The 17714-nt window shown below is 50.8% G+C and overlaps 2 protein-coding genes across 12 annotated transcripts in view; one reads left to right on the top strand and one right to left on the bottom strand.

Moving 5' to 3' along the window:
• The first annotated feature begins 1703 nt into the window (after positions 1-1703).
• Rhog (ras homolog family member G) lies at positions 1704-14183 on the top strand. The gene is made up of 2 exons (XM_051149098.1): positions 1704-1807; positions 12692-14183. Exon 2 carries the CDS (start codon positions 12763-12765, stop codon positions 13336-13338), a length of 576 nt encoding a protein of 191 aa, XP_051005055.1. The 5' UTR covers positions 1704-1807; positions 12692-12762; the 3' UTR covers positions 13339-14183.
• Positions 14184-15122: 939 nt separating this feature from the next.
• Positions 15123-17714, bottom strand: part of Pgap2 (post-GPI attachment to proteins 2) — a 28838-nt gene continuing 26246 nt past the window's right edge. For 9 of the 11 annotated variants that reach the window (XM_051149088.1, XM_051149090.1, XM_051149093.1 and 6 more), the window contains 4 exons: positions 16772-17024; positions 16561-16667; positions 15885-15993; positions 15123-15709 (listed from right to left, as the gene is read on the bottom strand). In XM_051149088.1, the coding sequence (XP_051005045.1) occupies positions 15579-15709; positions 15885-15993; positions 16561-16667; positions 16772-17024 (600 nt within the window). In that variant the 3' untranslated portion in view covers positions 15123-15578. The remainder of the gene's footprint in view (positions 15710-15884; positions 15994-16560; positions 16668-16771; positions 17025-17714) is intronic. The other 2 variants (XM_051149095.1, XM_051149086.1) reach the window with 1 other exon arrangement.

The raw sequence follows: 17714 nt of genomic DNA, 5'->3' as shown, positions 1-17714 counted from the left end.
GGGATTAAAGGCGTGCGCCGCCACGGCCCGGCTTGTTTTTGTTTTTCAAGACAGGGTTTCTCTGTGTAGCCTTGGCTGTCCTGTAACTCACTCAGTATACCAGGCTGGTCTCAAACTCGGCATTTATTTTGTTTTAAGGTAAAGTCTCATAAAGCCCAGGCTGGCCTTGGATTTGTGAACCTCCTGCCTCCACCTCCTGTATGCTAGATTACAAGTGTGCACTACCACACCTGGTTTGGAACTTATTTTAATGGCTTCAGGACTCTGTTATTTCTGGGGCTCACAAACTTCTTTTTCCACTAAAGCTCTAGTTCTGCCCTCCCAAATTTCTCTTAGCCCCTTCTATTCTCCTTTACCCACAGGGAAGGAAGAATTTGTCAGAACATGCATTCATTCATTCAGTCATTAACCAGCCTGAGTCTGATTGTCTCTTCACTTCAGTTTGTTTGTTTGTTTGTTTGTTTTGTTTTGTTTCTTTTGGTTTTTCGAGACAGGGTTTCTCTGTGTAGCCTTCACTGTCCTGGACTCGCTTTGTAGACCAGGCTGGCCTCGAACTCACAGCCATCCGCCTGCCTCTGCCTCCTGAGTGCTGGGATTAAAGGTGTGCACCACCACGCCCGGCACGTTATACAGTAGCACAGCATGAACACCTATTCCGTTATTTTCACACGCTCAGGGTGGAGAAATTTTCTGTTGCTTTTGATTTTACAAGAAAAAAAATGATATTTGGAAACAAACTATTTGGCAGAGCTGATCTTTATTTGGAGGTCCTCTGTAAGACAGAGTATCTGTCTCGGGCTGTTTTCCCTTCACTTAACACGTGGTAGAGCACCTGGAAAGTTGTTAAAAAGAACCAAGAATGTGGATTCTCCAGTCAAAGCTCTGCACCCAAGGTTAGAAGCACCAGAGGGCGCCCACGAGTCCACTCACTCGCTGGTCTCCAGGGCCCAAGCCGGACTTCAGGCCTGGGTGCGGTCCTACCGCTCCAAGCTGCTGCGCGCCAGCCAGGGGCGAGATCAGGGAACAAGAGGAGCCCCAAGTCTTCCCACGCCCCGCCCCCTCCCCAGAGCCCCACGGAGCCGCGAGGTGCGGAACCACCACACGACATCCTGTTTTTGGGGCCCGCGCAGCTCCGCCTGTCTCTCTGCTGATAGTGTCTTTTCCCGGGGTGCTGACTGCAGCTGCCCTCCCCTCCCCCCCTACCGCCCCTCCGCCCCCGTCTCCCCACCCTCTCCAGGGGTCTGGGACCTTCCCACTGCTGAATCACCACCACCCGTCACTCTCCCAAGGCTCAGGGCAGGGGTGGGGACTGCCCCAGCCTGACCCACTCCGGCTAACCCCTAGCCAGCCACAGCTACCTCTAGATTTCCCGGGCTGAGCGGAAGGCATTCTTCAGCCTTCCCGCGGAGTTTGCGGGGCGGGAGAGAACTAGAAAGAGATCAAATGCCTAGCGCCTAGTTTAGGACCCCTGTTGGGGTGCGGTGCTAAGTGAAAGCAGGGAGACCTGACCTTGAGGGACTGGACCCCAGAGGTCTCAGGGGCCCTAGGGCGAAGGGTGGAGAGAAGCAGAGGGTCCGGGATTAGGCGGAGGGAAAGGTTTGCAGAAGACCGCCGGCGGGATAGTGGGGGAGAGGCCGCGGACTTCCTGGTCCGCCCCGCCCCGGCCGGCCCGCCCCCGCGCCCCGCCCCGGTCCCGCCGGTCCGTCCCCCACCCCCCCACTTCCTCCGGCCTCCAGTTCTCACTTCCTTCTTGAGCCCAGAGCCGCTGCCGCCGCCCCCAGCTCCCCCGCCGCGGGGAGGGCACCAGGTGAGGCCTGGGCCGAGCCGGGTGGGCAGGGGTCTTGGGAAGAGGAGCCAGGTTGGCCGGGACTAAGGCACCCTCGAGCCGGGAAGTTTGCAGGAGGGAGGCCGAGGGCGGGAGGTTTTCGCTCCTTGCAAGTTGGGCGGGGCGCGGCAGGCCGGGCGGGGACAGCGGCCACCGCGAGCCGATCGCTGGTAGCTGGATTGAGGGTGGGATCCAAGGGACAGCGCGGGCTCCCGAGAGCCGCGAGGGACCCCTGAGATCCGGGTCGTGAGGGGCTCGGAGGTGGAAAAGCGCTGAGCTGTGAGGATAGGACTCTGCGGTGGGGTGCCCTCAGAAGTTGTGTGTGTGTGTGTGTGTGTGTGTGTGTGTGTGTGTGTGTGTGGTGGCGGCGGGGGGGGGGTTCAGTAGTATGTGAAAGGAAAGGGCCTCTGGGCTGCAGAAGGCGCGCTCTCTGCTCTGCAGTTGTGACATTTGTGAGGCTGAGAGGGGGGCGGTGTCTGGGGCCTCTGAAGCCTGAGACGGAGGAGAAAAGTCTCACCCGGGAAGGTCCGAGCCAGTCGGTAGCTACACTGTTGCTGCAACCCTTTGGAGGACCCGGTGGGGAAATCCCCGCTCCTTCTTTCCGTATTTTTCTGAGCCGACCTCTTTATTCCTATGTCATGCAACAGGTATTTAGTGAACACATCTGTTGTGTCTACCGGACTCAATCAATATGGTCTTGCTTTTGGGGGGATAAACAGGAAAGAAAAGGCCTCGATACTGATACCGATAGTCACTGACAACTTACAGGACTTTGAAAGGCAAGCCGCTGAAGTGCTGGCTTTCGGGAATGACTGAGAACTCTTAAGTCGCCTTCTCCCTCACCTGAATACTACATATCTGTCTTCCTCCACTCTCCTTAGTGTCAACCACATTCATCTTCAGTCGCTTTTCTCCCAACCACATACATCCACCCAGATCCCACACTTACCCTGCCTTGCTGTTTTCTGTTCAAGTCTCTACTACCTCCGGTTCGTTCTCTTCCCAGCCCCTGGCTACCACTCACATATGCCCCCATCTTCCCTGCTGCCCTCTTGTCTGTCTCCTTCCCTCGGTCTGTATCTTTAGCCTTGATATCAGAAACTGCCTTAGACTTGCAGAGTTTGGGAGTCCGTTTCAAACCTCTGTAGCTTGGGGATGCAGCCTCCCGATGGTGGAGATGATTAAAGGGCTGGAAACATGTGCACACGCGCGTGAACCTGCAAGTGCTGGTGTGTCAACATCTTTATCTCTTAGAGACAAAATAACTGCCCTCAGCCTTGAGAAGGCCCACAGTAGAAGCTGGCAGAATGAAGGGAACCTACAGTGGGTGACATTGTGGTTAGACAGGGGGAAGCAGACTGTAGCAGCCAGGGTAGGGTGACACAAGAATAAGACAAATGAGACAGGCCGTAGGAAATCAAAACTGCCCTGATTCTCAGGTGCTCAATAAAGAGACCAGCCTAGGAGTTGCGGGACTAGCCTGAAGGTGCCTGTCTCCTAGCAGTTACTGGTTCCAACCAGTGGGGAGAATAGGGTGGGCTATTTGGTGTGATAGGAAAAGGAGGGGGGTGGGAAGGCAAGATTCTAGAGGGAGGCTGCTGCTAGTTTAACCAGTCTCCACTGGTTATTAAGTTTTTGATCAGGAAGGGGATGTGAGGCAAGGTTGTTTGTCCCTCTTCCCTGCTGCTGAGGCTGGGTGTCTACATTTTCTGATGTCTGTCAGAGCCTTGACTGGGACTTCCACTTCCGTGTGTCTTTAAGCACCCTTGATGCTTTCCTTCTTACCAAGGCCTCTTACTCCCTTTCTCTGAAGAATTTCTCCATGGTCTGACTTAGTCTGTCTGGCCCTGTAAGTGCTTGTCTCCGCTGAGCCCTTTCCTCAGCCTTTGGGTGACCCGCTTGGCGTTTCGTCTGTCTCTGCGTCCTCCACTCTCCTGTATTAACTTCTTCTCTCCATGAGAATAAAAGGGAAGTGGAGGGGAGCAAATGCCACATTTGGGGGAGTCTTCGAGCACAGCTAAATTTAAGAGCTGGGCTCATTGCCTTTCCTCTCCTCTTACCACATCGCAGTTGTCCCTCTCCCATCAATTGTTTTCTTCCTCTAGTCCTGTGCGTCTCCACCTGTCTTTCCTACTCTCATTTCTGGGAGGTACAGAGGTTTGGCCCCACGGAGGAAATCCAAGGGATCTGTATTAAATCCTCGCTCAGGAAAGGATGTGCATACAGCACATTTTCTCAGCATCACAGCTAAAAAAAAAAAAAAAAAAAAAAAAATCCTCAGGAGCCCTAATTCTTAGCTCAACAAACCAGTACTTAATTTACTATTCTGTATAACTAAGCAATCCACAGGGCTCTGAGGGCAAAGATGGGATGGAAGTAACAGGGTTTTTTTTCTCTTAGGTCTGGCCACATTGGAAATTTGAGCTAATTGCAAGAAGACTATGACCAGGATGGGAGGGATCTAAATGGGAAAATACCATGGGGGGGGGGGGGGGAGTGCCGAGGAAGCTGCTGTGGAGGCCTTGGCTTCAGAAGTATGGTTAAGGTAATATGAGAAGAAGTGGCCGGATGACGATGCTACATGCCATGCTTAGCAATCTGGGCTTTGGAGAGTTGCTTCAGGGGAGATGTTCAGGCAGATGAGGTGGCTGATAGGAGCTTATAGGGGGTTATGAGCAGGAAGATATGAGAGGCTGCGGTTACATGGGCAGCCGTGAAGATCCTGGCTGAGAGGAGCTGCAGAACTGGGAATAAGAGCTGGGCACAGACTAAAATCCCCTTCACGTACAGTGTAAATCCATTAGAGGGAAGGCTTGAAGGGGTCTGTGAGAAGACCTTGGAAGGGAAGCCAAAGACAAAGCCTGGGCCACCTCCCCAGATCAGACTGGTTTTCCTGTCCAGGGTCCAGCTTCCTCTTTTGTCCTCATCTCAATGGGGGCAGGGCAAATAAATCCCCAGGAGCTAAAGACTAAAGGAGGAGCTTCTCAGCTAGGGCAGGAGCATGGTAGCTGGCTGTCCAGGAGCACACTGTAAGTGCTAAGCTATGGGTCCTCCAAGATGGACCGGAGCTGGGGAGGCAGGAAAACTTCAAAGCAAAAGGATGCAGATGGATGTCAACCTGACTCCTTTGGCCCTTTTCTTTCTTTCTTTCAGGTTTGTTTATGTGTATGGGTAGTTCATTTGTTTGTATGTTAAGTGTACCACACCCAGGCCTGGTGCCCACGGAGGGTGTGGGAACTCCTGGAACTGGAACTCTGTGGACCTGGGAGCCACCCTGTGGGCGCTAGGAATTGAATCTGGGTCCTCTGCAAGAACAAGTGTTCTTAAACCCACGGAACCATCTCTCTAGCCCTCTGGCCCATTACTTAAAGAAGCAAACCATGCTAAAGCCATTTTGAATGAAGTCAGAGGTCAGAATAAAGGACTTTACCTTCTCTGCTTTATGAGACTTAACATTGGCTAGAGGTTAGGAGATCCTGGTCCTCAACCTGGATTTGCAACTAACTCTTGGTATCACCCCGGTCTACTTAGTATCTCTTTTTTATTATTATTATTATTATTATTATTATTATTATTGTTATTGTTATTGTTATTGTTATTATTATTATTAAAGATTTATCTATTTATTATTATATATACAGTTTTCCGTCTGCATGTACACCTGTGCGCATTACAAGAGGGCATTAGATCTCATTCTAGATGGTTGTGAGCCACCATGTGGTTGCTGGGAATTGAACTCAGCACCTTTGGAAGAGCAGGCGGTGCTCTTAACCTCTGAGCCATCTCTCCAGGCCTACTTAGTATCTCTTGATGCTATTTCAACATTAGGTTGCAAACTAGGCCTGGTGGTAGACACCTTTAATCCCAGTGCTTGGAAGGCAGAAGCCAGCCTTGTCTACATATCAAGTTCCAGGCCAGCCAGGGTAACATAATGAGACCCTGTCTCAAAAAAAAAACAAAAAAACTGCCTTGTATTTTAAGTACTTCCAAAGGCACAGTGAGCACTGATGGGTTTGACTGTCCTTCATCTAAGAGAAATAGCAGTGCCTCAGAGCCAGCCTTCATGTCTCACCAGCCTTGATCTGACCAGGACAGAACCTACTCAAAATACAAAGACTGCTATAGGCTGAGAGATAAGAAGGCCGTAATGGGGCTGGAGAGATGGCTCAGTGGTTAAGAGCGCCACCTGCTCTTCCTGAGATCCTGAGTTCAATTCCCAGCAACCACATGGTGGCTTATAAGCATCTATAATGTGATCTGATCCCCTCTTCTGCATATAAAGCACTTACATGCAATAAATAAATCTTACCCAAAAAAAAAAAAAAAAAGACTGTAATGCTGGGATTCTGTCAAGGGTGAAGGTGCTTGTCCTCTCTCTGCTCCAGCTCTATGCCCACGGACAATGGAAAATAGATGTGGAGTTTTTCCCTTATGGAAACCCCCCTAACAGGAAGGCCTGGGTTTCTCTCTCTGTTTTTAAGTGGGGGAGACAGGACTGCAAGGTTGGTACTCACAGCCTTGTGTGAAGTGAGCAAAAGCAAAGGAAGCGCCACTTCACAGGCCTTTCAAGGGGCCCAGAGAGCTGCTGCTAGGCGGGGGAGACATAAGCCCATGTGTGAGCCTTCCTCTGTGCTGCTGGGTGGGGGAGGGGCAGCTTGGCTCCTCAAGCTAGAGCTGTCCTGTCTCTGGGGCTCACCCTTTGTGGAACACCCTGGGTGTTGGGATGAGCATGGGACAGACTTAGTGAAGCTGTCTCAAGCCTCTGTGTCCTTCTGAGCTACAACTGTCCTGCCTCTTCCTCCTCCGCAACCAGTCCCTAGTAAGTACCGACAACTCTGTCCTCTTGCTTTACCTAATTATAGTGCAAAATCTTCTATAGGAGCCCAGAAATGGAGAATGACAAAAGGGGAAAGTCCTCCAGCATGAGCTTTTTGTGTATTAGTTTTTCTTTTTCTTTTTCTTTTTTCCTTTTTGGATTTTTAAGACAGGGTTTCTCTGTGTAGCCCTAGATGTCCTGGAACTCACTCTGTAGACCAGGCTGGCTTCGAACTCAGAGAGTGCCTCTGCTTCCTGAGTGCTGGGATTAAAGGTGTTTACCACTACACCTGGCTCAGGATTTTTTTTTTTTTTTTTTAGGCTGAGAACTAGGTTCTTTTGGGCTCTTCCCTGCTGATGCTGAGAAGAGGAAGAAAGAGTCTCAGCCTTTGGCCTGGTCCCAGTCCCACATTGACCTCATGTCTCCCCTAGCTTCCTCCTCACAGCCCAGCTGCAGCCAGCTGCAGCCCAGTGTGAGCCTCCTTGTGTCATCTCTCCTGTCTTCCCTGCAAAACAAACAAACAAACAAACTTGAAGTGTCCTGTCCCTGGCCTGTTGCCTTTGGCCAAAGGTCTTCAGCTATTCCACTCTAACCCTTGGCCTATCTTTATCTTGTACTTTTTCTTCCCACTTTCTTCAGCCCCTCTGAGTTACCATTGCTTGGTCTTTTACTCTTTCAGCTGAGGACAGAGCAAGTCTAGTTGGCTTGGTCATTACCCTCACTTTATGTTTCTCTGGGTGAGGAAGAAGTTGGCTACCTTTGTCCAGTGTCTCTTGGGCATAGAGGCTTTCCTTGTTCCCAGTCTCAATGTCAGGATTGATTGGGGAAGGTGGGGGGGGGGGAGGTTGTATGTCACTCTGCAACTTTTGCTCAGCCCTGTACTGGGCTTCTGCAAATAAACAGAACAGAACAATCAGTACTGAGAAAGGTAAAGGAAGGAGCTATGTTAGCCTGGAGAAGGTGGAAAACAGAACTGAGCCCAGAGGATAGGAAGAATCCGGAGGGGCGCACAGCATTCACGGGAGCCGAGCTCTTGTATGCACAGGTGGACAGATTGAGCTCATTATTTGTTCTGGTTTGGGGTTTTTTTTGTTTGTTTGGTTGTTGTTTTTTTGTTTTGTTTTGTTTTTTCGACACAGAGTCTCTCTGTGTTAGCCTGGACTCGCTTTGTAGACCAGGCTGGCCTCGAACTCACAGTGATCTGCCTGCCTCTGCCTCCCGAGTGCTGGGATTAAAGGCGTGCGCCACCACAAGTGCCTCTCTCAGCCAGGGAATCAGAAATCAGACAGAACTTTGCCCTCTAGGCTTTCCTAATCTAAAGACAAGAGATAAAATTCTGACCAGCCTCCACATGGAACAGACTCGGACGAGACTTTGGATATGTGACTTGGATTATGTACAGAAACTTTGCCCCACCCCCACCCCCTTTCGGTTTTTCAAGACAAAAGTTTTTCTGTGTCACCTTGGCTGTTCTGGAACTCACTCTGTAGACCTAGCTGGCTTCAAACTCAAGAGATCCACCTGCCTCTGCTACCCGAGTGCTGGGATTAAAGGCGAGCGCCACTGCCACCACCATTACCCAGGTTGTACAGAAACATTTTTGGAGTAGGTGACAGTAGTGCTCGGCCCTGTTTAGTGTTGCTTGTGTTTTGGGGCAGATTGGGGGTGGGGGGTGGCGGGGAGGTGTCACTTTGCAGAGGTAAGGGTTAGAATGTGCATTCTCAGTAGTGTGCAAAACACTGAGAGCCTTGTGCTCCAGAGGTGGCTTAGGAGGCTGTAGGCTTACACTTACCCATCTTTCAGAGACCGTGCTTCCCCTCCCCCACTCCCAGTTGGGACACTTCCCCTGCTCTAACTGCCACAGAGATCAGGCAATCAGGCAAACAGCAGTACTTCCTTTTCCTCCCCCTTCTGGGCCTGCCTGGGACACACCCCAAGGCTAGGGCCCACTGGATGCAAGCTGCTCTTCAGGGACCATTCTCACCCTCCACCCTTCTGCCCCACGGTCTATGTCGTCCCCCCCCCCCCCCAAGCCAATTAGCAAGATTTTTTTGGTTGCCATTATTCTCCACTAAAACTCGGCTTTGTAATATTGTTGGCAGGGGCAGGCTTGAGAGGGGCCCATCCTCCTGTTTGTGATAAGGGCTGGCCCCGTAGACCAGAGGGTAGTGGTGGTACTCTCGTGTGCGCCGCGCCCTGTACTCACTCACACAGCTTCTCTGTGGTTAACAGAAACCGAGTCTGCTATTTAAGGGGATACCTATCACTAAGGTACAGCGAAGGAGACTCACACATGGAGCCAAAGTAGAGTTTTAAAAAAAGGTGACAATGCTCTGGAAATGCAAAGACTTGAGTAGCTTTATGGAATGGTGAGACTTGGACTAGGCCTTGAAGAACCCAGAAGCTTTGAGAGGGGAAAAGGAATAGCAACAGAAAGGAAAACAAGCATAAAAATCTAGGATACAAAAAATGACTAGGACTTGACAGGAGTGGCGCTGCCCACCTTTCATTTGGGAGACAGAAACAAGTGGATCTCTATGAGTTCAAGGCCAGCCTGGTCTACGTATCAAGGTCCAGGCTAGCCAGGCTACACAATGAAACCCTGTCTCAGGAAACAAAAGGAAGAAAAGAAGGCCTGAGATTTGCTCTACTTAGGTACTTATATCACACACATAGTGTATATTAACACACTTAACTCTGTCTCTACCCTGTGAGATAGTACTGTTGTAGCTGAATTTGAGAGATAAGAAAACTGAAGATTACAGAGGCAATTCACCCTACATCTAGGGTCATACAACTCATAAGTGGTGGCAAAAGGATTTAAATCCAGGTCTCTATGATTCTAAAACCCCTCTTACATCGTGATCATCTCTTGAGTGACAAACTGAGAGTCCAGGTATGAGCTGAATGAGTTAAACTGGGTGTAAAAACCTAGAACAAATGTTGTCATTGGCTAACATAGAGCTCTTCAAATACCAATTTATTTACTAAACCAAGATTTTTGTTTTTGTTACTAGGGAGTAGAATTCTGAAGATAAAAAACGGCCTTTACACATGCTAGGCAAACTGAGCCACATTCCCAGCAAAGGTTTTTGTTTTGTTTTTTAAGTTATAATCAAAATCTAATCCTTTATAGGCCACTCCTGGTTTGGCGTCCTGCAGCACTGACGATCTTTTCTTCCTATTTGGCATAAGGTGTCAAGTAGTGTAGAGTTTAAGTAGTTAAAGGAAACTTATTTGACCCACTTCGGCCAAAATTTTTCAGAGAAAAGAGCTGCCAGACAGCTGGAGACGGAGCTCCATGGTAGAGCACTTGTCTAGCATGTGTGAGGTTCTAGGTTCAGTCCTCAAAAACCGCTAACAACAACAGAAAGATAATAAAATAAAGAGAGAAGGGGAGGAGTTATATTGGGAGAGGGTGAGGATCGAACTGGGAGTCAAGGGGACACTACATGCATGCCACGCACACATAAGCACACCCCGTGCTCGCTGACTCTAGGAATGAAAGCATTTGCTTTGGTCGCCGCCTGTGTGCACGGAGCATGATCGTTTACAACATCAGGAAGGCAAGTGTTATGACTTGCTGTGCAGATGAAGAAACTGAGGCAGTGGTAAAGGAAGTGACTAATTTGTTCAAGGCTCTGCAGTTATCTGGGAGCCATGTGATACAAGGAAGAAAGCTTAGGACTTTGGATCGCAGAGCTAAGCTTGTGTTCAGGCTACTGTGTGAGGCTGGATTACTTTAACAGTTTTGAGTTTGGTTTCTTTGTAAAATCAAAGTCCTACCCGTAGGTTGTCAGGAGAGTTATAGATAACATGGTACCATGCCATCTATAAAGACTTACACCATATGGAGGTGTTTAGTGAGGGTCAAGCTCAGCCGGTGAGCTCAGTAGGTCAGATTCAGGCAGCTGGTGCTCTTGATCATATGCCACGCCTTGTTTTGGACACTAATTCATTCATAATCCTTTTCAGGTGTCAGGTCCTCTTCCCTTGCCAGCCTGGAACCTACTCTCCCTCACCACCCCTTTGAGGGCTGGTTTACTGATTGCTGATTGAGAACCACCTCCCTAGAGAGCCTGCTGTACTTTCAGTCTCTTGGGCCTTGTGACTGCTGGCCAGAGTTCCCTCCTGGCCTTCCTGCCTGGGTCAGCCCATTGCTGGACTTGAGGGGGTCTTAGTCTTACTGCCACTTCCCCCCCTTCTGTGTGGATCTGAAGATTTCAGGCCCAGGGGTTCTGCTGTGAAAGGCCAAGACTCAAATAATGCACTGGGCACAACTAATGACCCTTTCCCCTAGGGTTCTTTTTTTAAAAGTTAGGATACAAGAAAATAGATTTCATTATGAAGTTTTCCTGTGTATCATATTTATCCTTATACTTTGCTCATAGTCACCCCATCCCCCTCCCTTGTCACCCCTCCTCTCTCCACACTGATGTCCTTCCTCTTCCCAAATAGTTCCCCTTCTGCTTTCATGACACACACATTTAAATCATATATTTAAATTTAGATTTCACATATGAGAGAAAACATGCAATATCTTTTCTCCTGTAAGCCTAAATCTTTTTGTTTTGCCGGTGTTTTACCAAATATCTGTGGGTGGCCTAGGACTCACTAGGTAGACAGGCTGGTGTCAAATTTGCATAATCCTCCTGCCTCTGCTGCATGTGTGCCCAGCTTGTTTCATTTCATCCACCTAGTGCCTTTGTCATAGACTTTTTAAGATTTATTTTTTTATTATGTGGATTCATGCGTGTCTGCATGTATGTTTTTGCATGTGAGTGCCAATGCCCTCAGAGGCCAGAGGCATGGGTTTCCCTAGAGCTGGAGTGACGGGCAATTGTGGAGCTGCTCAAAGTGCTAGGAACTGAACTGAACTGGGGTCCTCTGTAACACAGTCCTTGCTCTTAACTACTGAGCCATCTCTCCAGCTCTGCCCTACACTTTTTAACCTTCATTTCCTGAAAAGAGAAACTGAGGCCCAGAGGGGTAAGTACCTCGTGCTTGGCTGCAGTGAGTCAGAGAACTGAAGTAGAACTTAGGTCTCTGGTCTTCCAGTCTCAGGCTCTCTGTACTGCCCTGGGGTGGGGGTGGGGGGACCTTTATTTACATCTGCTGCCCTTCCCTGAGGGCCTAAGGATCCTGATGTTGAACACACTCCTTCAGATCAGATGAGAATCCTGTGAGTGAGGATGCGAGAAGAAACCTTCAGTGGTACCATTCCCTCTCCCTGCCCCTCTCCTGCCCCCCCCCACCCCCCCCCCCCAGCTGGTCCTGGAAGAAGCTGTGGCCTAGGAGAGAACCAGTCCCAGGCTTGGGTCCATTACAGCCCCACAGCACCAGAGTTCCTTCAGCCGGTCCTCCGCTGCTGTCATGCAGATTGCCTTTGATGTTTGAGTCTTTGGAGCAGATACTGAGAGGGCAGACTAGTGAGAGGAGTCCATATGTAGTAGATGACCTAACAGGTATCTGTGCTGAGGAAGAATAAAAACTGTTTATCGACCGAGTATTATCCTCAATGTTTGTAAGTGTAATAACTAATCCATACAGTAAGTACATGGAGTAGATATGATCTCTACTTTGCAGTTTAAAAAAAATCTAAGGTTTAGGGAAGCGGTTTGTCCATTGTCATTGCTAAAAGTAGCAGCTGCACCATGATTTGCCCCTAGGCTGGTACCAGAGCCCATATAATGCTGTAGCTTTTGTAACGTGTTACTCAGTACCTCTCCTTGTTTCTTTCCTTTTTTGGGGGAAGGGGGAGCATGTTTGAAGCAGAGTTTCTCTATGTAGCCCTGGCTATCCTGGAACTCTCTCTAGATCAGGCTGCCCTCACACTCACAGACTTGCCTGCTTCCACGTCTCAAGTGCTTGGATTAAAGGTGTGTGCCCTGCTACCTTCGGGCTTCTCTCCTTGTTTCTGATGTCTGTCTTGACAGGATTTTGGGATGTCAGGATCGCTGAACAAGAAGTGGTTTTCCTCTGTCTTTATCTTTTCTTCTCCATAGGTACAGTTCTCCTAAATCACGAACGTCCTCCTCATCTCTCCGCAGGTCAGTGCTTCCAGCGCGGTCCAGAAGACGGAGGAGGCACTGCCTCCACCACTGTAGCAACTTGACACACAATGCAGAGCATCAAGTGTGTGGTGGTGGGAGATGGGGCTGTGGGCAAGACGTGCCTTCTTATTTGCTACACGACTAATGCCTTCCCCAAGGAATACATCCCCACTGTGTTCGACAATTACAGTGCCCAGAGTGCAGTTGATGGGCGCACAGTGAACCTGAACCTGTGGGACACTGCGGGCCAGGAGGAATATGACCGCCTCCGCACCCTTTCATACCCTCAGACCAACGTCTTCGTCATCTGTTTCTCCATTGCCAGTCCACCCTCCTATGAGAACGTGAGGCACAAGTGGCATCCAGAGGTGTGCCACCACTGCCCTGATGTGCCTATCCTCCTGGTGGGCACCAAGAAGGACCTGAGAGCCCAGCCTGATACCCTACGGCGCCTCAAGGAGCAGGGTCAAGCGCCCATCACACCGCAGCAGGGCCAGACGCTGGCCAAGCAGATCCATGCTGTGCGCTACCTCGAGTGCTCGGCGCTGCAGCAGGACGGCGTCAAGGAGGTGTTTGCTGAAGCTGTCCGGGCAGTGCTCAACCCAACACCGATAAAGCGTGGGCGGTCCTGCATCCTCTTGTGACCCTGGCAGTCAGCTTGGCGGCTATCCCTTGTTCCACCCCCACCCCCCACCAATTGTGCCTTGGCGCCCTGTCTGCCCCCAGCTGTGCCTTAAGGACTAATTCTGGCACCCCTTGCTAGGGGACTCCCTGAATGCCTTTTGTCCCTTGAGGTACACAGGGAAAAGGGGCTTTGGGCCCCACCCCACTCTGCTTGGGAATACCAAGTATTCTATGAGTTCACCTAAGCCAGGTTGACCTTTCCAAGAGGCCGCCCCAGTGCGCCCCTCCATTTCCCGCTACTGACCAGTTCATCCAGCTTTCCACAAAGTTGTTGCTGCCTGTTGTGGTGCCTCCTCTCAGAACAAGGGTTCTAACCTCTCCCTGCCTTTGCTCCTGGAGTAGGCTCTCCAAGATGGTCTCTCCCTCCCCCAAGGGAGGAGCCACAGAGTCCTCAGAAGAAAAGTGTGCCCTAACCTGCCCCGTGTGCCCAGGCCTTGCGCATCTGCTGACTGACTCAGGCCCCATGCTCCTGGGGGGGCCTTCCCTGCCCCCATCAGCATCAATAAAACCTCCTGTCTCCAGTGGCCCTGGCTCCTCCCTGTGTGCTGGCACTAGCGGGTGGGCATGAGCTAGGGCTACCCCAGAGACTGGGGACCTTTGTTTCCTCCACTGTGGGGACAGAAGACAGTAGGCTTCATTGTGGTTCTTTGTCACCACCCCTCAATTTCCCTAACAAAGCTCTGGGACCCAGCCACAGATGCCATAGTGGACAAGGATGAAAAGCTCAAGGAGAAAGACTTCCTGGTCTAGGGCCCCAAAGGGGAGGGTTTGAAACCAACCTGAAGGAAGGTACTTTCAGTCATACATCTGAGTTGTTCTCTCATACCTCCAAGGGGACAGGCCTTTGCTAACAGGATTCTAGTCAGAACCAGGCCTCTGCTTCAACTGAAGACTTCTAGCTAGCCCTGCTACTAGGCTGAGTAATTTCAGCCATGTCTGTTCACCAAAATGGAGGCTGAGGCCAGCCTTAGGAAACACTAGGCAGGGGAAGGGGAGGGCGGGGATGGGGATGGTCGCAGGTAAGGGAGATACCAGATGAAATAAGGGGCTGCTATATAGACCCTCCCTTCTGGAGCCCTTTCCTCACCTCAGTTCCCATGCAGGAATAAACCCCGGAAGTAACATACCAACCCCAGATTGTTGGCAAAAGAAAAAAAATTTTATTGCCTTTGAAATAAAATACACAAAAGCTGTGGGATTTGGGACAGTAGAGAAGATGAAAGAAAACCAAGGAGCCCATTCTGGAGTAGGGAAATTTACCTCTGACCTCTGTCCCCTTGTAAAAGGAGGGAAAGGTCGAAGCCTATGGTTTTAGGGCTCTTTGATTTTTTTTTTTTTTTTCCTGAGACAAGGTCTCACTGTGTGGCCCTGGCTGGCCTGGAACTCACAGATATTTGCCTGCCCCTACTGTGCTGGGATTAAAGACATGTGTCACTATCCCTGGAATCTTACGTCATTTCTGAGACGAGGTCCCAGGGCCTAGCCCAGGTTGGCATAGATCCTGAAGCAGTGCACCCCCCTCAGCCTCCGACAGCCTAGGGTTATAGGCATATGCCAGTATGCCAAAAAACCAGTGGCTCTCGATGAGAAAGAAGAGACATCCTCTGCTTGATGCTGTTTCTGGGACAAGTTATCTGTGGCGTATGGAGCACTATTTCCTTTGGATGGCCTCAGAGACAAAGCCCTTGGAGAGCATACAGCATACCTCCCCCAGTCGTGCCCAGGAACACAGGCTGATGGGGAGCAGGGTACATCTAGAACACCTGGGCAAAATGACAGAACTACTGCCACTCTGGGTGTGCACAGTGGGCCACCGGACATATCAAATGAATGACCTAGAGGGGACTCTTCAGGTAGCAGCCACTGCTCTGCTCCTAACCTTAGTGAAAAGTCTACATGAAGGCCAAAAGCTAGGTGATGGTCACGAACCTCAAGACTTCGCTTTTTAGCACCAAGTGGTGGAGCTTTCCTGCCAGCTCAGTTTTTAGGACTGCTCAGTTAATGGTGATGCTTCTTGAAGATCCCTGTGAGGGTTGGGGAGAAGTCAGATGTGCTGGGGTTCAGCCTTGTCACATGGCCCCTACTCTCCTCACCCAGCCCCCAGCTTCAGAAGGGCCCAGAGAGGGCAAGGAGTTAGGGAAGCCAGAGTGGCCTCTTGTTTCTGGGCAGTGGGCTGCTGCTTCCCAGCATGAGAGAGGGTTTAGAATCTCTTTTCCTCAGGCTGAGAGGTGATTAGCAGCTCTTTGTTCCCGAAGTCCCACCAGGCTGTCATGTGGAACGCCATGTTGGTTAGGACAACAGTGTATTCCAGGATGGCAAAGATGGTGTACACTGTTAGGAGGACACAAAGAACAGGGCATGATGGACCTCCTGTCTTACCCTCCTAGTGGGTTCTCACATCATCGCATTCCCAGCCCACCACACAGAATACAGTAGCAGCCAGTGCCCATCAAAACCACACAGCTGCTCTGGAGTCACTTATTTACAGATCCTAGCCTGGCCTCACCTCCAGCCTCACAGTACATGTTGTGCCGGAAGTAGACAGCCAGCGCCGAGAAGAAGGAGATGAAGTTGATGACGAAGAGCCGCTGTTTCCAGCTGTAGGACTTGCGATCCTAGAAGAGAGGCTATCTGACCACTCTGTAGCTCGCTGGGGTCTACGGCTTCCCTCTTAGACTCAGTTCCTAAAGGCCAGGACTCCCCCTCGGTTCCCCAAGCGGTCGTGGAATGGGGAGCACAGGCACGGGCAGCAAAGATGATGAGCATGTTCGCATGCCTGGATTTGGGGGGCCTGGGATGAAGCCAAGCAATAGTGCTATTCCCTGCTCTTTCCACTTGAGTGGGCTGGACTAGGAAATAAGCATGAACTTCAGCCAGCAATGTGACACTTTCAGGTGTGGTGGGGCAAAGGCCACGTATGTGGGTGGGGTTATTATAAGCCAGTCTACTGGGTCTGGCTGCTACCACTGATTTTTGGTTATACTTCGCCAGTACACCCAAATGGTTGACTGGAACAAGTCAACCATCTTCCACTTCTCTCCAAGCCTCGGCCCAAAGCTCCATACCCTTCTGCTAGGTTCCTATTAGAAAGTTCTTCGTCACCCATCATTACCCACATCCTGAGGACAGGTGTCCTTGATTTTCTTCTGGGCCTCACAGTGCCCGGTGGGAGTAGACCGTACCTCCTGACTTACTGTGTGCCTCCTGGTCAGCCGCCAGAGAATGCAGGTGAGGAGCATATAACCGAGGGATGCCGCGATAAACACAATGAAAGCATTTTCGTGGATGGCTGGAGGGAGACAGGAGGATGGACACCACCCTCACCCTTAGGCAGGATGGGGAGGCTGTGCCCCATTCCCGTGCCCTTCACCCCTCCCTTTTCCGAGCACCCACTGAAGTCCTCGGAGGAGGAGACGTAGGTGAGCACGAGCAGTGCGAGGTTCTCCACCACATTGAGGCTGAAGTTGAGGCGGCAGAGAAGGCGGTAACCCGGACAGGGCGATGCACAGCTGAGGTAGTGGTTCCAATAGGCGAAGGCCGCCAAGAAGCGGGGTGCTGAGTGCAGGCCAATGCAGAAGCGCCACACGTAGCGCTGGGGAACCTCCCCACCAATGGCAGAGCTCACTGACGGCAGGTAATTGGGTACCTAGAGAGTTAATCCGAGAGTCTAGGCATCTCCTTTGCTGGTCCAGCCCACCAGGAGAGCCCCCCCCCCCATTTACCAAAGCCACCCCCTTCTCTTCCAAGTTCTCCTTCTAGTGCCCTGCCAAGCCTTCCACTTCTAGGTCTCAGGACTGACTTGTTCATTCCCTAGTCCACCTGGGGCTTAGCCAAGGGTAAGCTGATCTTCTCCATCTTTCCTGAAGCTGGGACCTGCACGTTTGAGCAGGCCTTCCCTATGCTGACAGCTTGGGCTGTGCCTGAGTAAGGCTGGGTGGCATCCCAAAGTCCCAGGTTGGAGTCGTGCTGCTGAGCTGCTCTTTAATGCTTCCACCTCCACTCACTCCCCTAGGCAAGGGCACCACCTTGTAGAGGATGCTGTGAGCGCTGAGGGAGCCAGCAATTCCAGGAAATCCCTATGCCGTGTATCCCCATGTGATCGAGTTTAAGAAAGTGGGATCTAGCCTGGCAGTGGTGGCACGTGCCTTTAATCCCAGCACTCGGGAGGCAGAGGCAAGCGGAACTCTGTGAGGTTGAGGCGCCAGCCTGGTCTACAGAGCGAGTTCTAGGATAGCCAGGGCCACACAGAGAAACCCAGTCTCTAAAACGAAACAAAGACAAAGCAGAAATAAAGAAAGAAAGAGGAATCTTCTGACAGATTCTAATAATTCTTGCT

The sequence above is a fragment of the Acomys russatus genome, chromosome 7, assembly GCF_903995435.1.
Source record: "Acomys russatus chromosome 7, mAcoRus1.1, whole genome shotgun sequence".
Lineage (NCBI taxonomy): Eukaryota > Metazoa > Chordata > Mammalia > Rodentia > Muridae > Acomys > Acomys russatus.
The sequence above is the reverse complement of the archived record's forward strand: the minus strand, read 5'-3'. Positions and strand labels throughout refer to the sequence as shown.